Source organism: Nylanderia fulva, unplaced genomic scaffold (genome assembly GCF_048542155.1).
Source record: "Nylanderia fulva isolate GAGA-0341 unplaced genomic scaffold, ASM4854215v1 Scaffold10, whole genome shotgun sequence".
NCBI classification, from domain to species: Eukaryota; Metazoa; Arthropoda; class Insecta; order Hymenoptera; family Formicidae; genus Nylanderia; species Nylanderia fulva.
In genome coordinates, this window is record NW_028189193.1 from 2,003,818 (window position 1) to 2,026,262 (window position 22,445).

The 22,445-nt window shown below is 40.3% G+C and overlaps 1 protein-coding gene across 3 annotated transcripts; it reads right to left on the minus strand.

Moving 5' to 3' along the window:
• Positions 1–108: 108 nt before the first annotated feature.
• On the minus strand, positions 109–19,599 carry Nhe2 (Na[+]/H[+] hydrogen exchanger 2). 3 transcript variants are annotated; one of them, XM_029319238.2, is made up of 17 exons: positions 17,210–19,598; positions 14,485–14,748; positions 11,914–12,110; positions 9,994–10,250; positions 9,336–9,553; positions 7,877–8,079; positions 7,110–7,199; positions 6,545–6,615; positions 6,044–6,259; positions 5,819–5,954; positions 5,399–5,539; positions 5,234–5,306; positions 5,027–5,152; positions 4,700–4,801; positions 4,231–4,398; positions 3,836–3,991; positions 109–3,017 (listed from the first exon to the last, which is right to left on the minus strand). In XM_029319238.2, the coding sequence occupies exons 1-17, from the start codon at positions 17,673–17,675 to the stop codon at positions 2,761–2,763; spliced, it is 3,141 nt and encodes a 1,046-aa protein (XP_029175071.1). In that variant the 5' UTR covers positions 17,676–19,598; the 3' UTR covers positions 109–2,760. The 3 variants fall into 3 exon arrangements, with proteins under 3 accessions (XP_029175071.1, XP_029175073.1, XP_029175074.1); XM_029319241.2 differs by having other exon boundaries at positions 2,953–3,017; positions 3,811–3,991; positions 17,210–19,599; XM_029319240.2 differs by lacking the exon at positions 4,700–4,801 and having other exon boundaries at positions 17,210–19,597.
• Positions 19,600–22,445: the final 2,846 nt, after the last annotated feature.

A 22,445-nucleotide genomic window follows, 5' to 3' on the forward strand; every position in this document is an offset into this window, starting at 1 on the left:
AATTTGGAGACTTGGGAAAAGTTCGTCTAATACTCAATAAGGGTCATCGTTGGCGAGAGGACAGCAGGATACTTCAAGGAGATCATACAGGTAAGTGATATACGATCCTTTAAGAAATAAACATTTATTTTCTTCTTTTAACAAATCAACAGCGCGTTGAGACTAGCGTCTAGAAACTAGTCTGACGTTTTTTTATCCGGTCTAAGTAACTAAAGGCCGCGAGGAATATTCCATGCGAGGGGAACTCCCAATATATACCCGTGCAAAATCATTTTTATCTATCGTCAGAGAAAATTTTTCATTTTTTCTTTTCGTTTGTTTTTTCTTTTTTTTTGACAAAGCAAATTTATATTACCCTGTCACCCTTGTGCAAAAATGGTTCAATAGCAGAGATCATATATGTTCAATCAAGTGCTCCGCAATATCGTCTAGAAAGAAGTATAAGCGTATAAAAATGCCTCCAAGAATTATGGAGTATAATGGTCAAAGATTAAAAAGGGTCCAGTTTTTATTAAAATTTTAAGGCTAAAACTTTATGACAATAATAAAATTGCCATTAATTGTCAATAGTGATGCACAAAAAAACAAAGTGAGAAAGATCGCAATTTTTTTTTCTACACTGGAAAAAAAATTTTGTTGGATTAACAAAAATTCTGTTCGAAAATGGACGAAACGGAATTACTAGTTGAATCTACCAGAATTCCCTTTAATGCAACAAGAATCTACCAGAATTCCTTTTAATGTAACAAGCATCTTGTTTGTACAACAAATCAGTTTGTTTCGTCCATTTTCGAACAGAATTTTTGTTAATCCAACAAAATTTTTTTTTCAGTGTATATATATGCAAAATTTTTCGGGACGTTCGATGACAAGGTTTCATCATTCGCGAGATAATCACGTTTAACATTGTTATGTAATATTTTCGACAATAATTTGATAATCAAAATCAATGATTTCCAGTTGTCAAAAAATTCCAGTCGACGTTCCCCTCGACTTTCGAAATCTAGCAGAGCTCGATGCGTTTCCGCTTTCTGTCTGCGATGGCTATATAATCGCATTATTGATTATTAGTAGAACTAGTATTCATCACTAGCGAGATAGAGTAACAATTGTAACAATAATAACTAGAATACCGAATGCTCTAAATGGTTCGCATTCTGTGCCTCTTTTTTTCTCTTCTCTTTTCTGAAGCGACGAAATAATACTAAACGTTAACAAAAATAGTAAGGATGAAAATGCAGTTGAGAAAATGACGATGAGGATGCTGACAATTTTCTAGCGTATCTTTTTTTTCTAAGAAAAATTTGTATGTACATGCTGCTGTTTCTTTTCTAAATATTGACCAAGTGGTGCCGCGGTGCTGGTATTAACAATGTGTGACAGTGTATTATACGCACCACATGCACCGTTATTACACACGAGTATCCGTTTTTTTTACAGGAAAGTATTTTTTTAAGGCCATACTCGAAGGGAGAACGACGCGTCTGCTATTTATCTCACTCGCGCTGGTTCTATGTAATGGTATTTATTATTTTTTGACTGAGTCGTTCGCTTAAAAAGAAATTTCCTAAATTCGGCCGCGGATGCACCGCTATGGGATATCATCTATACCGCGGCATATATTGCTGCGTGCCATGCATGCGTCAGAAACCGTGACAAACGGGACTGCTAACGATGCTGGACACACCTAACGCTAGATTTTGCGAGATAGCTGCGATCGAACTAACGACTTGGTTCACCACAAGTGAACGCGTATCGAATGCGTCGCCTTATTACTTTATTTAATCAAGTGGTAAATTGCGAAAAGCGCAATATTCTCGATTTTTTAAAAGTCGATAGTTTGATCATAGCTCAATTTGTGAAGCACACAGCAGCGATGATCGTGGTGTGTGAGCTCATCATCGAATCAACCTCCGAGAGAAGGAACTCGTGGTAAATCTTGGGACAAGTCATTTGCGGCGAAATGATTTCTCTGCAAGATATTTACCGATAGCACCGACAAATAAATTTGTTTTTCTCTGTTGCGCCAACGACGCAATCGTCGGCGTTTAAGTACTTCCACAATCCTTAAGGCCACGATTCCAAGACGTCTTACAGACGGATTTAGAAATAAGCCGTTGCTCTTGACAAGCGCCCTCGTTCTCGCGAATAATTTGTTTTCCACAGGAAAAAAACGGTGATTGAAAGTGATTTTCCTATTCTTCGTCTACCTGTTCCATTTCCTTTGAATTCGCGTAACGATCAGAGTATCTCTAACGCAAGCAAAAGATCCCGCTTTTAATAAGATTCATCGTATTATATAAGCAGAGAAACTTATTACTTAACTTTTAGAAAAATATCTTATCTCTCTCTTTTCTCTCTCCTCGCAAAAAACTTTCTCTATTCAGCGCGAGAATTTTCGCGCTTCCCTATAAATACATATATTTCTCCTCGTAGAAAATCCGAATCGAAAAACATCGACGCAATGATATTTCTTCGCCGTCCTTTCTGCGAAATTCGTCCATCGCTGCTCGCGATTGAAGATTTCACAATTACAGAGCGGAGGCGCAATCAATGAGATTCGGGCCGCGATTCGCAATAAGTCTCCTCCTGCAGAAGGCGACTTGTCAAGGGCAGCTCCTCTCAAACGGGGGCACTTGGGCGTCGCAGGAGCGACGTGAGCAACGAGTGTCGTCGCGGCGGTCGTCGAAAGGGACGTCGTCGACGCTCGACGTCGTCCGCGTATACGGACAGTCGCTCCTCGGCGACGGTCCCCAAGGGTCAAGCCTTCTCCACGTCCTCGTCGTCCTCCACGTCCTCCGACGACTCCGACGTGGAGGAGGTGATCAGGGCGGTTGACAGGCTCGGCATCTGGGCGGACGAGCAAGCGAAGGAGTTAATACGCATCCTCTGGGCGCTCCAGCAGTCTGGCAAGGAGTGAGAACCGTCATCCCCAGTCCTGTCCATCGAGTTCTTCCGCTCGGCGGATCCGAGCTCCATCATCGACACCCTCCGTCTCGCGGGCACTCTCGAGTTGCCTGCGGATGGAAGAGACCATGTTCCTTTTTATTGTTACTGGATAGAGAAATGCGATATTCAAATTCATACGTTAGAGGAACTGAATAGCTCAAGCTGTGCGCTAAGTCAATACTAAATTTATTTATTCAAAGATCTATGTCCGCCGCGGCACCATCGCAAGTATATACCGTAGCGGATAGTATTCGTATATATATAAGAAGCTAGTTCTAAAAAAATTGTATTTACATACACAGAAAAAAGTGAAAAAGCTAAAGGAGCTTAGACTATACTTTTTTCTTACATGACAATATTAATATCTATTGCACAATATAACGAAGAAATAAGATTTCTACAAATCGAGTTAGATATTTATGCATGCAATACATTTTAGAAAATATGTCTGTAGCAAAACAGTTAATAGTTCTAACATTGTAGAGCGCCTTTCGTGTCGATGCTCATTTTGCAATTGCTCGCAAAAATAGCTCCGGATGTACATAGAACGCAATATGAGTGACGCCCGTCAGCACGCATGAAGAAATAGCTTAGAGGTTCTCAACATTTTTGCTTCTTCGTGCATTAGTTCTCAACATTTTTGGCCGCTTAAATTATTTATTTATCACATTACTCAATAATTACAATTTACAATCATCGTTGAGAATCTCTCCCGCAATTCTTGGAACTCTCAGACATATTTACGCCGATGTATATCTCGGTCAAGAGCACTTGCTCCACGCGGTTGTAAAAGAGGATATACGCGTTTAGAGAAAAAGGGGAGCGAAAAAAAGAGAAGAAATAAAAAGACGACACACGTACCCTCCTTCTGCTTTGCGTCACGTACCCTTGGTTTTAACGGGGGAATCCATTTGCGCGGGGGTGTATTCGTCTGTTTCGTCCGCCTCGTCGACGGTCTCCTGACAATCGATATCGGGCGTACACACGCTCTCACGTCGAAATAGGCCAAACACGGATTGGGCTTTCGGTTGTTCGATTCCACCTAAAAAATGGAAAGACATAATGGACATCGCTAGCGAGCAGACAGCTCTCTTAAATATTAAATACTTTTTCAAAGATTTTTCTTTTTCTTTTTTTGTGGACAAAAATTTTAAGAAGTTTTTTAAGCAAACATGTGACTTGCATTTCTCATTGTTTTTTTTTTTTTTTAATATAAAAACCATCGAAAATGTAATAGTAAATTGATATTTAGTGATCAATCGATCTGTCCTCATTTTTTACCTAAGAAAGTGGCAGAAGGCGAGCTGTAGGCGAGGTATTCCTTATTGGAGCACCAAGCTGGAAATTCGTTCTGCTTGATCGGATGACCTGACTCATAATCGTCTTCACGTTTCCACGGTAACATGGTTTCCGTTGCCGTGGGGGTGGTTACCCTATAGCCTTCCGCGCCTAAACCAAATACCGCAGATGCCAGACAATTTCAAAAGGAATATCAAAACGGAGTTTCTGAATCCGATACGATTACGAAGAATCGGATTCAAATCAAATCTCCTTAAATAAGATGAACAGGCGCTCGAAAAATAAGTGATTAGCAGTAAAAAAAAAAAAATACGCAAAAAAAGAAAAGCAATTCGCGGTACAAAGTCAACGCTTGATCAATGTAACAAATACGCAAAACAGAAAAGAACGATTCATAAAGCAACACAAAGTCAACGCTTGGCCTCTTTTCTTTCTCTTTGCGAGAACGTACCGTCGCGTCCTATTTTCAAATCTCCTTCATCCGTATTTATCGTATCCATCGACGTAGTAGCAGTGGTAGCGTGTTGATTCTCCGCGTTTACATTGGGCGAATCTTCCGTTTAGAGATTTTAAAATTTATTAGTTATATGGCTATTCTTTTTCTTGAAAGAGCAATTAAGTACACTTATGTGTCGTGTGAGATAATTTTGACTATCAAAAAAAAATCGAAATTTCATTTATTTTATGACGTTTTGGCCGCTTAATCGTTGCATTCGCGGCGACATACACTCATTAATCACTTAATTTAATTCAATAATTTATAAAAAAGTTTTCTCACCGGACGTTCGTGCGGTGAATGTGATCGCCGAATCCCAATCCTCTTTGCTCGAAGGCTTCTCCGAGGTTTCTCCGTTTTCTCCATTTTCTCCGTTTTCTAACTCGTACAGCACGCCATTGATGTAATCTATCGCACGATAATACATGAGAATAATAACGATACTTCGTGGCACGATTAATTATACGTGACATTTTACCATACACGTACCTTGCGTAAATAATTTTGTCGAGCCGTTTTGTTGTTGAAATTCTGGGAAACTAACGTGATTCTGTTTGCCGTCCTACACAATCGAAATCGAATAAATAAAAAAGAAGAAAAATATCGAAATTAAACTTATGGGAAACGATTGAAAAAATACTGATCGAGTCTTACTTTGAGTAACTTTTTGCTGCGTTTGTGGCGATGCTTGTGTTCTCCCATCATCCGTCGAATATTCATGTGCATTTTGTAATTGACTTGTGTCGACAAATCCCGATCGTTTACTGCGTGTCGACTGTAGCTTAAACGCCGATGCTAAATATAAAATTCTTTATGCTTTAGGTACAATTTCTCTTACGAATTTAGAATTTAAAAAAATTTTTAAAGCTATAATTAAGCGAGAATTAAGATAGATGTCGAGATATTTGATTAAAAATTAAATTGTCTTGAAATGTTTTCGTCGAGAAATTTAATTTAAAACTTATATAATATAGAATAATAGAATTATTATTTTATATTTAATATATTATGCGAGAGATCATATCTATTATGGAAAGATCTAAAAATATCTAATATTTGATTATAATCTCTTACCCTTTTGTACGGTTTACAAAGCTCTTCGGCAAGTAGATGGTGAATTCTCGCGTCCGTTAGGTCTTTTTTAGAAGGATTGTACTCGAGTTCCTGAAGATCGATATTCCATCCGGTCTCGAGCTGGCTGCAGCTGGGACTGGAGAGGAAAAAAGAATGCGATTAGACTGCACTTTTATTTGAATACGACGATTGTCAGCAGAGAAAGAAACAATGAAAATTGCGCACCTTCCATTAAACTGTCCGGTATTACTGTAATTACGAAATATCGCCGACATACTTTCGGTGCCGCTAATATTGCCGATAGTTGAGGCATTTCTTCTTATATAATCCAACGCATCCTTCATCGCCAGCTTCGAATAGGTTTCCAAAATTTTCGGCTCTGCGCCACAGTGATTTCTCACGAGATAAGGTCGGATGAATCTGTTGTCGAATCGCTTGAATCTATAGCAAATCAGATCAGCTGTTTTTATACGGAAACAGAGAATAGTCTGACAATTAGATTGCAACTTTGTTGTTTATTTGTTAAGCATGCAATTGTATTGCATTTTAGAAAATACAACTCTTTAATCTTTTTTATTTGAATTAGAAACAAATTTATAAAAATTGTACTTTTAATTTAAATACAGAAAAATACAGATTCGCTAATTTTATCTTGCTTCTGCTTAGTCTATCGACAATTTTATCCAAATCTCTGTTTGATTAATTAAACAAATTTTATTATCTTACTTATCGCGCACGTGGTAGTTGCCGTGTTTTCCCAAAATATCCTCGATACCCGCCATCGTATGATCCATTATCTGAGAATTAGATTAAATTAGAGGACAATCAGATTAGAAAACAATTATTTATTTTGCAGTTTACACGACGAACAAAATGTGTCACGTATCTATAATACGAGGATTTGCTACGCGAGTAAACGCAAACGTAAGCAGAATGCTGTATCAAAGTCCTGGTGAAAATTGCCGTTATGTACACATTCTATAATGCGGCTTGACAATGACAAACGTTATCCTATTTCATAATTCGACCTTATTCTTCGTATCGATTGTACGGCTGGTTCTGTCGTTCCGTTGAAGAAAAATACGCCGGGACTCGAGAGCCAACAGGCTCATCGAGGATGACGATAACAATTCTCTCCGAATCGAATTTTTACATCAAATTTTTTTATCGAATTTTTTGCATTTGCATATACTCTATTTCGATCGCGTATATTTCCTCGAATGACCTCGATTTATCAAAACGTATAAAGCAGGAAAAACCGTCTTCGAAGTATTCGTATTGTGAAACGTACCCTCTCGTGGATTCTCTCGTTCATCGTCGGTTTCCTTTTCTCGGCCCTCTTGACATTCAGAATTCTGACGAGGGGTTTGATGGTGATTCCCTAAAAATAAGAGCCCGTTAAGCATGGCCTGTCATCGCGAGACGCGACCGTTTCTGACGTGAGCCGGATTATCGGTCGGCGCCAAGCGGAGAAAAGGTAGTATATGGATGATAAAACGCTCGACGCAAAAGTGTACGCTCAAGTGTGTACGACATAGAGATATTAGGTTTCCGATCGATCGAGCAACAAAGACGCACACGTGTCTAGAACAGAGCTTTTTTTCCCTACTTTTTTGCGACTTTTCTTCATCTCATCAACGCTCGTCGCGCGCTCGTTAATCGCCGATCGTCGAACGGGCGATCGATTTATATAATGACGGAGTCGCGATCTCTTTCCTTTTTCTCCTTCGCGTTCTCTCTTCTGCTCCGAAAATAAAATATAATCTCTCGTTGGAGAAAGATGCTCTTCTCGGTATGCACACGCGTGCCTACACCCTACACCTTTGGCCGCGTCTCAAAATACGCACGAGTCATCTGTTCTGCGAGAGAGACGACGCTGACTGCGTTTTCGTTCGGCAAGGTCTACATCTTGCATCTCTTCAAGTAACACGCGCGACCGTCGTCGTTACGCAACGACGATGAAGTCGATTTGCATTCGCGTTTCCTTCCTCTATATCGATCTCGGCCGTTCGTGATCGCTCCACCGTACAATAATCTTACACAATCGTACAATCTTACCTGGATGAACACGGTGAAGTAGATAACTGCGATAGTCGTGGTGACGAACATGGGCTGTAGGGGTACGTGTCTAGGATCTATGAGGAGCACCAAAGCGAATGCCACCGCGCCACGCAAACCGCCATAGGACATCACAAACTTCTCCACTTTGTCCAATTTGTGGAGTCGGAACTGGTTCGCCACCGCCGTGAGCACTATCACGCCTGCAGCACACGAGGTCAAGCGTGATTACAACTGTCATACATATCCCGCACGTGTGACATTATTTGATACAATATGTTACGACTCGCGATAACTAGAACACATTTTTTTATAGGACTTCACACATCAAAATCGTACTACATACCTATGTATATGCACAAATAAAAAAATGTATGTCTAAAAATATAATATAATAAAACATTAGTTAACGTATGTATATTTTTTGAACTAGTTTTTTATTATATTTTTAGACATTATATATAATCTTTATTTTTCATATCCACATATATTTTTATTCAATTGCAATGTAAATGCATAGAATTATCAATTACAAAGATGCGCAAGAATGCCGGTCTAATATATCTAATAAAACGTTTAATGGAACGTTTAATGAAACAAACGCGTTTCGTTCCTATTACAAATTTTCCACATGATCGAACGACGAATTGTCCGGTTAGTAGAAGAAGCCTTAAGTGAAGCGCGTCGCACGCGCTAATACGCGTGACGTAAGATGGCTCGTGTAAGCAGGAGTCAATTGTCTTAAGTCCCATTATGATTTCATCGTTTAATCATATCGCCTTACATCATATCATCGTTTCGCTCGCTGGTAAAGCGATGCCCTTAACGCCTTCCAACTAGTCCGGTCAAGGCCCGCGCGATCGTGTAAGAATTCTTCGACACGATTTTCCACTTTTTCTTTATCTCACGCTACGTACTTTTCCTCATTTCTTTTCTCGTAATATATTATTCCAACTTTTTTCCACGCTAATAATTGAAAGTTTATTTTGCAATTATTGTGGAAATTATTATTAGGAGAAAAATAAACGAATAAAATAGACACGCATATCATACATATCGAAAGTGAGAGCTTTGATATTCATTAATTAAAATTAAACTCCTGCTAAATTTAAATATTTTTTAAATATAAATTTTCTAAATATAATTCTTTCTGCGACCAAGATAATTATCTGCTTATCAAGTAGTTGGTTTTTCTATGAAAAAATGTTTTGAAGTTCTACATCCATCATCGCTTATGATTATATCATGAGGGAAAGTTTATAAATTAGAATTAGTAAACAAATACATAGATTTATAATACAAAGAGCACGCGCAATAAAAAAACACAATTAATTATTCGTGTAAAAAGCTGAAGTAATTATTTGCGTATTCCATAATAGCTATTTAAAGATAAGAATTTAGTGTGGTAAGTTGTAGAGAGGAAGCTTCTCTAAAATTAGAAAATCTGGCTTTTACTTGCCCACAGTCCGATAAACGGAGCAGAAGACTATCGTCATGACGATGAACCATGTATTCCAGTTGTGTGTATTGTTCACTGTGGCGACACCGAGGAACATGAAAATGATTGTCTCCGAGCTGCTCGACAGCATCTTCATTGTATACTTGACGGTCGTGTGGGACTTGTGTGATATATTAGCCTCGACATAATTCTTCATGGTAATGCCGCAAAAGGTTATTCTGGAATAAAAGAATTAGAGAGAGAGATATATAAAATGAATAGCATGACAATTGTCGTTATTTCAACGATTTTAAAAGCGCATGAGCGACAGCCTTACCTGGAAACGCGAGCAATTATGACAGACTACGGGAATTAGAGCGTACCATTTAAAACGTCTCTCTATGTACATTTAATGCTATTTCATTTAATATTTCCTCTAACGACAAGTCTTTGACGCATTTATATCAGTTTCTTTGAATTTTCGCATTATAATAAACGATTGACATTTCATTGATTAATTTTTATATATATTTCATAATTTATAATATTCTGCGCGAATCACGATGAAGGCAAACAACATTGAGTGTTTTGATCTTTTAATTTAGCGATGCTGCAACTCTATGTTTCCCGAAGCTGGAGCCAACACAACGCAATACGTCAAAATGGATTATTTACTTACGCCAATATGCCGGACAAATGGAAGATCTCCGCGCTGAGGTAAGCCAAGTACGCCATCACGAATATGAAGATCGGCTCGATCACGCGCACCTGGTAAGTAAATCTGGTCACGAAGCCAGTAGCAAAACCCCAAACTATACCTATGAACGCTCCGCCGATCGCCACCACCAGAAACGAGGCTAAACCCGCTAGTACGTCCGTGTAGATGATCCTGGAAGGGCCCATCTCGCTGTAGGTCTCGAACATGTGATAGAGCACCTGCCAGTATTAAATGGCTTTTTACTTCAAGTTGTCGCAATAACCTCTGACACTTTCCTTCGCTCGCTTATTCGCATGTGTATATAGCACGAATTTAATGAGCAGCGGATCGTTAACGGTGCAACTTTTTTCGCATATACCATTCTTAGCCCCGACCTGACTTGAATTTATCGCAATAAAAAGGAAACTCTTTTCCGAGCGATCAATTAATGACCCGGTAAGTACGAAAATAAACTATAAATTTCATTTGGAAACAGTGATCTATATCTCGAAAGATTTCGTTTATTTATAGAATATGCATATACTCGCTATGTAAGAAATAAAATTAGCGCAAATGAATGAAATTCATAATCGTAATGTGCGCAGCTATTTTTATTTTTGGTTGAGCGATAAAAAGATACTTTTGGAGAATTAATTGCCCGTGAACGATATTAATAATCGTCGAGGCGCCAGTGCATTTTAGCGAGGTCGTCGCGACGATTGCGTTTCATTACGTCGTTTTGTTTAATTCAAGTGAAGCGTCACAGATCACCGATCGTACGTGTTTCATGAACAAATATGATATTAATTTTCAAGCGAGACGAAGCTATTTGATGCTTGAACTCGCGCTTACTACGGACAACGTGATCGATATTATATCGATCGCTTGGTTGACGAGTTTGCTTGTCGTTTCGCGAAATCACAAGTAAGCTTTAATATTCTATCTAGGTATCAGATATTCTAATGGGAGCGTTTGACAGAAAAATATTAATCTACGTCAGCTTCAGGGCCAATTCCTGAACGCGGCTGTAAGAACAGATCGCAGCAAGAGATCGGGTCGTGTATAGAAAATGATATCGCGGGTATATTGATCCTATCTTTCTCCCTCTTGTCACATATTACCAATTATTTATATATTCATGTTGGCTCGCAATCACTGACATAGTTAAAAATTAATCTTTTCGCGGACAGAGATATATTCTCCATTATTTTATTATTCCTTTACGCGTAATCAATTTAAATGCTTTATTTTACTTCTACATAGAGAGAATTTTCTCTTAGAATTTACTCTGAAAATCAGGGTAATTGTAACACAATATGATATTGCAAGAATTTTATTTTATAAGCGTTTTTCTGATTAATATTTACCACAATAAAAATATTAATATCTACTACAATAAGATATAAAATACGTTCAATTAATTTTATTATGTACATATTAATATTTTTTATTGTGATAAATATTAATCAGAGAAACTCATAAAATTCTTCCAATACTATATATTGTCCTACGATTACCATGATTTTGAAGATAAATTCTAAAAGAAATTTCTCTCCGAGTATAAAAATTTCTATAAAATTTCTATAGAAATTTACCTCGACAAAAATAATATTCTCGTGTTGGATATATTTATATGACTTTTTGTCGTATTAATTACTTCCAAAGGAAAAAGATATTTTCTTCTAATATCAATTTATCGTACATGAGACACAGAGATCTTCTCAAACGATGCGCGACCAAAGTTGATCGGCTTTCATCATCTCTTGGAAAGAGATTTAACCTTTAACCCTTCACGAGAAGAAAAAAAAACAAAGATTTCTCTTCACTGTCCCACCTACGTAGCGAATTCCTTATTGACATACACACAGGATCGTGTAATAGAAATAATGTAATAATACTCACGACAGTGACCGCGTCGTTCAATAAACTCTCCCCGAACACGACGATGTAGAGGATCTCGTTTACGTGGATCTCCTCGAAGACGGCTAACACCGCCACGGGATCGACCGCGCTGATCAGCGCCGAGAATAGGAACATGTCGAGGATAGGCGTATCACAGCCGAATATGCCGCTTTTCCCCAGTAACCATAAGGACGCACCTAAAGCAGACATGGGGCTTCGTCTAATGCGAACGCGTATGCGATATTCGATATCGTTATCGAATCGGACTAATTATCGCATATCGTTAAATTATGATTCTCAATCCGATTTCAGCGCATTCGGATAAATTGTCAATTCAACGAGATTATTATTATCCTATCGATTCGCGAAGTGTCATTGAACGCTACCGCGATACGGAAGAGGACGGGAAAGAGAAAGAGAGAGGGTGAGAGAAAACGATTAACGTTGCCAAAGATAGAAATTTGCATTATCGAGTACCAGCGCCCAGCCCAGCCCACGCGTGTTATCGTACTTATCAAGGCTTTCCTTCTCACTCTCGGTCGAAATATTAAGTCCTCTGAGGATTCACAACGATTACAGGGTAGTTTTTAATCTGCGCTGATCGTGTACGTTGATTAAGACCGTAATTTCGTGTTATCGATCGACCTTATTGTTGTGCTTAATCCCGAGCCACTTTTATTTGAAAGTTATGCATGACACGTTTCTGGAAAGGCGAGGAGTTTTCATTTCCGCCACATTCTTTTTTTTTTTTTTTCATTGATTAATTCAGTTAAGATCGTTAAGACTTATCGTGATAATTATCATAAACGTCGTTAAAAATAATTAAGTCTTAACGTAACGTCTTATCGCGGACTTTTCAATTCTTTTATCTCGTTCTTTTGCTCTCCTTCAAAAAACATCTTTGAAATTACGTCTTCTGAATACAAAATTCATGTCTTTATATTTGTCCATTCATCTGTATATTAATTAAGATCGCAAGTTATGATTTCGGTATTCGGCAGAATTTTAATACCTGATGTTAGTTTTTTATTCGAGAATCCAGAAAAAAAAACAAAATTTCTCCTAATTAATTGCAACAGAACTATTCCACGTTTCTCTGCTGCCGTGTGCTTATTAAATAAAATCTAATTATTTGAAATTACAATTGAAATAATTAACGACTTAATATAAATTAAGGCCACAAGAGCTAAAGAAAATTCTTCGCTCGCTTACGCGGGGAAAAAGTTTATAACATTCTATTTATTTATAAAAAAAGTGTGATTTTTGCATTCATAATTTATATTCGTAAATGATCGTACGCGAATAACTCTTATCTTATTTTCACTATTAATCTTGGTTAGCTTTCTTGGCGTCTCCCTTGTAATAAAAACTAACAGCCTGAAAATTTATGACACTGACAATCTCTTTATATATGAAGTCTTCAATCCTAATCGATTATCGTGCCTGTCATTTACGCCCGTCATATCTGCTGCTCTTAACGAGATTTTATCGGATGCTAAATTTTAATTCAGACTTCATCAAACATCGCTCGCCAGTTTCCCCTCTTTTTTTTTCGTCGCGATAACTTCGCCCGCGATTATCACGGAGTCACCATCGAAATTATTTAAGTTATCATTCTGATAGCGGTTATCACTGCGGATACGTGACAGTCATCGCCAGATAGACATGAATAACGCGCATGTTCCCGCGTGTCATCGCGTTCCCTTCGACGCACGCGCTATTTTCGTTCGCGCGTTCTTAAGCTGCGTTTTCTCCGCGTTCGCAGATCGAACATCTGCGCGAACAGGCTGCGAGCGCAGAAGCGAAGAATGAAAACTTTATTCGATTTCGGCGGCGATCAATTTTCCCCACATGTGCTCCCTCGCATATGTATACGCGGATCAACTCGTTTCTGAATTTTTTATTAGAATTTTTTAATATCTTTTCAATTACTTTTTTTCCAATATTTTGTGACTATTAATATTTATGACCATTTATTTTTTTTCCATATTTTACGACACGTTCCGATTTTAGCATTTCAATATGCACAAAATTTGGAAAGCCTTGATAATGTATACAGATTCACGTTAAATTAAGATTTCCTGTTCGTAACATTTGATCTTTCTATCCATTCATGGAAAATAATTCTAAAGTTTTTATATTTAAATTCTCTATATGTGATAAAAGCAATAATTCGACTTAAACAAAGGATATTAAATATTTCGAATCATCTCTACACTCGTAATAGAACTGATAATGCAATAATCTGAAAGTTATTTTTCGGTCCCGACACGTGACATAATTTTTTACAGCAGTATATCCAAGTTTATATATTTCATGACATTTTATGCCTGAAATCACTCGGATAACACGCTCAGTTTTGTCCCCTGGGATAGGTGGGTGGATTATACGTGTCCGCGTTTCTAGATGAGAAATCCACGCGTTAAGTACGCGGGCGAGGCAAAATCGTGCCCGAGTTAGAAAAGATAGAGGACTCGCGTCGAGGGAAAAGAATAAAAAAAGAATTCGATTCGAAAAAAAATTGTCCGGCGCGTCGCGTCGCGTCGGTTGAACGCGCGTAGTCTTACCGACCTATCGACATCGTATTAAATATAGTCCCAAGGACGGCGAACAGCAGTATCGTTCCGAGATGGTCGAAGAACAGCCGATTGGGCATGAAGTAGCCAGCGTCCAGGATGATGGGCGGCAGCATGTACAGGAAGAACGTGTCCGGGGTCAGTGGGGACACGTGGACGCTGCTCGCCTGGAACAGCAGGAGGCCGATGATCACCCCGACGGCGATCAGCAAGCAGGACTCGGGAAAGATCTTGCTGAGCTTCGGCGCCATGTGGAAGCCTGCATGTCGAAACGTCGTGTCATATTTTTTTTTTTTATTATTTTGCGGATCATTCATTGGAAAACCATCGTCGGAAATTAGATTTTTCTCGGAATTTCGAATTCCGATGCTGAAGAGACACCAGAATGACATCTCTAACCAGCATCGGAATTCACCGAAGGATCTTGATCTCGAATTTCATTGAAGATATACGACGTGCAGCGAAGATTCCAGGTGGTGCAACGTGTCGCGTGCGTACCCCCGTAATTTGACATCCCTTATTGACGGTAATTCCGAGGTGTCCCATTCACCTGTAGATGTATTGTGTTATGTCCATAGGCGTCCACAGGGAGGGATTTGGCCAAGAGGAGGCATTTGCCCTTCTTGAATTCAGTAAAAAATTAAGACATTTACTCTTTTTTTTAAATAAATACTGGAATTTCTTTGCATATTTAATATAAAACAATTTTAATTTTAAAAAATTAAGAAAGACCAAAAAATAAAAAACAAAAAATTCAATTATACCCCTCCCTGGAAAAAATCCTGCGGACACCCATGACTATGTCGCACAACAATACACGCCATTCGAGAATGGTGTCGGATATTTTATGCACGGTGCTATATATAGATATATATTTTTTTTCTTTATAAAATCTCCGCTGCAGTCATGTGCAACCCGAATACAATAATCGAGCCGTTGAATGGAATAGGTATAAATCACGTTGACTCATTGTCGAAAACAAGATTCACGAAAACAGTCACGATTTATACGATAGAAAATATTTATGTAATTCTACAAAAAGAACGAAACTTGAAAGCTTACGTAAGATAATAGATGCGCACGAGCATGTTTTTATATTCTTAAATTCGTGCGATTTGCTCGAGATTCTTTCATCGTCATCAGACGATAAAAACATCAGCGACACAGTTTAGATTTGATTCTTTTCTTTCGAGACATTTTACCTTTCTATCCATTCATCGAAAATCCTAAACTTTATTCTCTATATTTAAATTCCTCACATTTGGTCAAAGCAAAATAATTCGATTTATATAAGTATACTTAAGATTAAATATTTCGAGTTATCTTGCATTCGAGTCGTCATGCAATAAAAATATTTTTCTTGGAATAATCACGTCTTGAACCACGTGCTTACGTGTTCTACGCGTGCATAATTAAAATTGTACGTATCGGAAAGAAAAAGTGCATTCAAGGAGCATCAGATTGCTCGAAGGTGTCCGGTAAATATGGAATATTCACATTCGATCCCCTTTCCTTAACACACACACACACACACACATATACGTAGTCGTTACGCACACAATGATGGGCCTAAATGTCACAAGATATTACATTCTCAAATTTTTCGATGTGCTGATGCTATCTTTTTATTCGTCTCAAAATGTAAAAAAAAAATCATAATCTCTGTCACATAAGCAATTTCTCAAGAGCTTTTGCAGTGAACTCTTGTTATGTATTCCACGATTATACGAAATAGATCACAGGTCAAATATGCGTTGAAATGCAAATTTTCAGCGACATTTTCGATACAATGAGGACTCTTTGTTTGCATACCGAATAATCGCGAATATATATAATATATTAAATTATTAAACACAAATTTTATTGCAGCAAAACAGTATAATGAGCCTTGTATAACGTAACGAGTATTACAACTTGGTTTTCAATGACGTTTGCCACGTTTTTGTTACGTAAGCAAGCGGAAAAATATGATGCGCGCTAATGTATTCACATCGAAAAGCGCTGCTGTAAAAATTGACATTGGTCTGATATGCATAAGCGGATAATAAAAGTATGGCAGATGTGTTTTTGATTACAATGGATATAAAACATGTTAACAAGCACAATTTTCAAATAACATGTTGTCTATTAGAGGTTTAAAATTATATATTACGTATTATTACATTGCCTAGTTTTACTGGTTTTATAATGTTGTCGCTGATATTTACGATTAAAAAAATTTAGTTACGTAAGAACGACTTGGGAATTATTATTAGAATGGAAATTTTTTCATTTGATTTAGCATTCTTTTTAGATTACATTATATTAAGGAATCGCAAAAATTACGCTCTATTTATAGTAAGAAACAGAAATAGAGTTTGATAAAAAAAAAAAAAAAAAAATGTTTAGAGAGATTTCCTAAAGACAAATATACTGATACAAGTATATTGGTAAATATCTCGAGAGAAAATACATAAACGTGTTCAACGTTTCTTCGATGATATCCGAATTTATTTAAGAACTTTTTGATTTATCAGAAATGTTTATCGTAAATGTCATATCCGCCTGTCAGCCCCACAATAAGTTCGCTCTCGAATATCGAAAACTCGTGTTTACGTTGAACACGATGTGTTTCAAATAGAGATAGACTAACGTATCTCACGCCTACATCTTTCTTCCGTCATCACCTTCGAAAAGAAGGAAAATAAATTTCGACCATCAGCACACAGAATGAAACTTACCGATTTTCGCGAGACTGGCGAAGAAGATCCATATCCCGATGACGAAGGGCGTCTCGACGCGCGGAAACTCAACGGTGATGATGCGATACTCGGGCTTCGGCTTCTGCTCGACGTCGTGCTTCGTATTGGAGTCGCGCGCGGTCAGCTGTTGGGTACCCTCGGGATGTTGCGCGGCTTCGTCCGCAGCACCCGCGGCGGACGAGAGGCTGCGCAAGGTGGCGTCGTTCGGCAGCGCCGAGCGGACGACCGGACCCATGGGTCCGAAGCCCAGGCCGGGATAAGCCGCGTAGGGGTCACCGGGAAACTCCGGGTCGATCTGCGGCCCGTGCGGCGCGGAATGCTTGTCCACCGGGATCCGCTCCGCGGATCCGAACTCGTGGAAGCGCGCGAGCGCGGCGAGGCCGCATCCTGGACAGTGCAGGACGGCGAGGACGAGCACGGGGATGATCATCGCGGCGGGGCCCATGACGGATGGATGACGGATTGGCAGCGACGACGACGACGACGACGACGACGATGGTGGTGCTTCTGTTGCTGGGGACGACGGCTGTCCGCGTCGTCGTCCGCGCTCGTTCGTCGCCGGTGAGTCACTGCTGCCACTCGCTGTACCATCAGAAGGGAACCGCCACGACGACGAAGCACACGCTCGCGCTTTTATATACGAACTTCCCCTAATCTCTCTCCGTAGCGCACGGCTATTCGGAATAATCAGGGGCGGGTTTACTTTTCACGAACTCGCTACCCTCCGATCACACGTATGCACGGCACACTTGTACGTATACACATGCACAGACTGTCGCGCTACCCAACGCAGCGTGGTCGTTTCCTGGGTCGTTCCCGAGTCACGCTGTTGTGCGGCACGCCGACTCGTTTTTCAGGTAGAGGAACCTTTTTCCGTTCTTCTTTCTCTCCGCCTTTACAAACCCTTGTTGCGCGTCAGCAAATTCTTTTCCGATGAATAATTTTATTTTATTCCCGCACTTGTCCCTCGTCAAAGAGCCAATGTTGTCTTCGCAGTCTGCGGCAAGTATAAGTTTATATACGACCGTTTTGGGAGATAAATAAATAAAAGAAAGCTATTTTGTTGTATAATCGTTCCGGGGATCAAGTAGAAATTGCGAGGGAAACAAACGACAATAACAAATCGCGGCCGTAAATCATTGAAACGTCAAACTCAATAATTAAGCGTGACTCACACTGCTTCGGCGCCAAGAAACGTCGCGCGCCACGATGACAGCTGCTGGTCCATGTTCCTCGTACGCAGCAGCATCCAGAGGAACGACGTCGTCGGAGTGTAACAAACTATCGTTGGAAACGCTCTCAGCTGCTCCGAGATTGAATCAAGATTCACCAGCGATCACAGATCACAACGGGAGCCAAAAACAACCGCCAGCTTGGCTCGGGTTGGCTCCGTCTTGGACTGTTCTCGACTGGTTCGACATGTGTGAGCGGTCGCGTATATATGCATGGACAACTCGTGGGACACGACCTGTCAAACGACGTGAAGGAGACGACCGGGGACGGGAGCTGATGAACTCGTCTCAAGCGCGACGCTGCTCGCGTTGAGCGCCGCTCGCGAATAACCGCGACGACGTTCTCGAGTCTCGACGGAGTCGGCCGGCGGCGAGCGCGGCCGCGGCGGCTCGAAGACGTCGGCGACGACGTGGTGGAGGGACAGGAAGAAGCGTGGCGACGATAACGCGGACGTGCCGCATTATGATAAACCGAGCGAACTCATCGAACCGGACGTGTCGTCGAGTCGCACCTTCTCGCCGGCGTGCGCTCTATCGACCTGTGCATCGACGACGCGCCCCAGCAGCAGCACTGCACAGCACGGCACAACACGACGGCGTACTGACGTCGTGGACGACGTCGACGGGCGACGACGCCGATAAACGTCGAGAGCAACGGGGAAGAACGCGCGTGTAACGCGTTGGATGTAGGACGTTTTCGCACTGTCTATCTTCGTTCTACCTAGACCGTCCACCCTCTCTTTGTCTTCCTTCACCTACGAGCCAAGTCCCTCGTCGGTCGCTCTCCCACCCGATAGACGCGCGCTCCCAACCAGCTGATCGTCGATGAAATCCGCGCAAGCGTCGCGACGCCCCGATATAGTCGCTCCTCGACGGCGTCGAGAAAGGTATACGCGTTCGCCACGCCGATGCGCTCTTCTCTCTCGCCGGAGTTTTTCCAGAAATACCCCGAGACGCGTTTATTTACGCGCGGTTTAATTGTTTGCAGTCGGGATTTACAACCCCCGTCTCATGTCGCCGTTTCAATAACGGCTTTTCAACGTCGCAGTCCTCGTTTTCGTCGCGCTCGCGGGGTTGTTTTGCCCGGTTCGCCACCCTCGCTCGTGGCGATGACGCGCGCGCCGGACAACGTTTCCTTTTATCGCGAGGCGTCGCGATGCCGGGCGTCGCGCGCGAGGAGACCTGACTGACGCCGACCTTAAACCGACGAGTCACGTCGCTGTCGCCTCTGGGGTGTCTCGAAGACACACGCCGCACACCGCGCGTTTATTCGACCCTGACCTTGCCCGGCGTCGCTCGATGCGATCCGCTCCGGCTCCGAGATTTCGGCGTATGCGCGAAAGAGCTTGTTTGGCATCTCGCAAGCGGCGACGCTTATCAGTCATATCGCGTATTATCGTGGGACGCCGGAGGAGGAGGATGACTCTCTTTTAGGTACCATTTCATGTGCAGCATGCTGTTGCTATTGGTGAAGTTCGATTGAACGAATAGCAAGGCAGAAGAACGCGCAACTAGTTGATTCTAATTATTATTATTATTATATTAGTTAAATAATGGATTTTAAGAATAAAGAACAAAGAGTAAATTGTAATCACGTGACTGATTTGCTGCTGCATATGAAAAGGCACCTTTAGTTGAGAGATTCTCTTTCCTCGACTCCGGTAATTATCGTGACGTCTTCTCTATTAATACGCGACGAATTAAATCGGGAGTCTGTGTTCCCTCTACTTTGCGTAAGACATTTAAGACCGGGGAATTCACGCGTCGCCCGATGAGGAAATGTGCGGTCGGAGAGAGAGAGAGATAACGATTTATGGCATGGCGATTTATGGCCTATTTGCATGAGAAAAAAATTATCAAGACGTCGACTAGCCTGCCTCTTCTCTCTGTTTGACAAATAATTCTCGGTGAAAAAGGCATCCGCTATTTGCGAAACGATAGAGAGACGCGGCATTTCTCCCTTTTCTGTCGTTCTTATCTTCAGCCTCATACGTACCTCTCGACAATCGTCTGGCGTTTATCAAGATCTAACGGCTTACGGTAACCCCTTCGTACATTTTCGCGCGAAGGTAAATCCCTCGGGATATAAAAATTGCCAGTCCAAGTGCTGCACTTGACATATAGGTTTTTCTCTCTTTCGCATCTCATCTTTCTCCGGCAGACGATTAATTAAACAAACCTGCTTTAAGTTGGTATCCCGAATTGACTATTTTCCGAGTTGCTCGTCGCGTGTTTCACGGTCGACGAGTCTGTTTGCTTTTAATAAAAAAAAAGAGGTAATCATCCGGTCGGAAAGCATCAATTTGATTACGGTCTATCGTGGCTTGTATATGGGGAATAGCTTATTTGTACAACGATAAGGTACGATTAGCTGTAGAATGATAAGAAACGATCTGCTCGTCCTTGTGGACTTTCGTGTACAACCGTAAGCGATGAAGTTGGTTTGTAGCTGTTTGATTTAGTGCGAGTCATTATCGCGCTATCCGATGGAAAAATCGGGACGAGACGATAAAAGTAACGCAAACCGCTCGAAAAATGGCACTATCTTTGTTCTCCATTCTTACACACTGTAATTCTTCGTCACTGTCGCTGCTCCCATTAATGACGACAGATTAAGGAGATGGGTCGATTTCTCTTTCACAAATATTTCATTGCAAAATTGTTATCTCGATATTAAGTAAAAAGGAAAAGAGACCGTCATTTTATATTCTGTGTAATTTGTTGAAACATCATTAAAAGTCCATACGTTGAATTATTTTAATGATACTTTTGCTATATATATATATATATCGTCCCTTGAAAATCGTCGCAGAATCTATCTATATAATCTATATAATAGGAGCAGCGATAGCGGCGGATATCGCACCCCACATACTTATTTTCTTTCCGCCTCTCTCTCTCGTCGTCTCGCTAACTCGCCTCGTTCGTGCCTAGCAAGTATCGATTTTATGTTTTACGCCACGTGCAACCTTGGATTGGTCGCATTTTTCATCGAGCATAATCGTGAGATTATTTCCGCATCAATACCAAGTGAAAGTATACACGAGCGAATAAGTCGGCCGAGCACGAAGATGCGATGAAAATTTGACAGATCACGATGATTGTCTGTATTTTGCGTGCATCCCCATCATTATATCCGTGGACGGTCGTAGGATTTTTTCCAGGAGGGAGCATAATTCATTTTTTTGTATTCCTTGTTCTTTCTCAATTTTTTAAATTTTATTTAAAGATACAAATTAATTCCAGTGTTTATTCAAAAGGAGAGTAAATTCTTAATTTTTCTATATCGTATTTGGATTAAAGAGATTGATATAATATACAGGGGGTAGACAAAATAATGTGAACACCTGTGAAAATAGGGTATTTATATTTGTTTGTTAATAAGATGTTGGGCCACCATTTGCCTTTTTTTTTCAGTGAAATGTTGTCTCATTCTTCTATTTGTCAATTCTCTATCTTTTTCAAAATTGTCTACAGTCCGATGATATTAAGCTATTAAGATGCCCAAACATTCTCTCTGGCCAGCACAATTACCAAACCCAAATATCATCGAACCACCATCAAAAAACTTTTTACTAGTGGCTCGATGATATTCCAATTTGGTAATTGTGCTGGCCAGAGAGAATGTTTGGGCATCTTAATGGCTTAATATAATCGGACTGTGGGCAGTTTTGAGGAAGAGTGAGAAGCGGATTTCCTTCTTCAACATCTCTAGGGTAATTAACGGATTGAAAAAGAATAAGACAGCATCGCACTAAAAAGGGGACAAGTGATGGCCCAACATTTGATTAATGAACAGATATAAATACCCTTCTTTCACAGGTGTTCACATGTCTTTCAATATTATTGTCCGCCATATAATTGCTCGTCACTTTTGATCTTTTTAAAACAATTTGTTTTCTTAATTTTTGTACTTGTTCCAAGGGATGACAAATGTTCTCTCCTGCCCACGGTTATACCACGTATTATTTCGGTAATTACGT

Excerpts from the sequence above, each read along its gene's own strand:
- Nhe2 (XM_029319238.2), bottom strand. The coding sequence starts at position 17,675 with ATGGGCCCCGCCGCGATGATCATCCCCGTGCTCGTCCTCGCCGTCCTG. Across the intron at positions 7,200-7,876 it reads ACTTCACCGTGTTCATCCAG|GGAATCACCATCAAACCCCT; the intron begins GTAAGATTGTAC and ends TCTTATTTTTAG. Across the intron at positions 5,307-5,398 it reads GCAGCAAAAAGTTACTCAAA|GACGGCAAACAGAATCACGT; the intron begins GTAAGACTCGAT and ends TCGATTGTGTAG.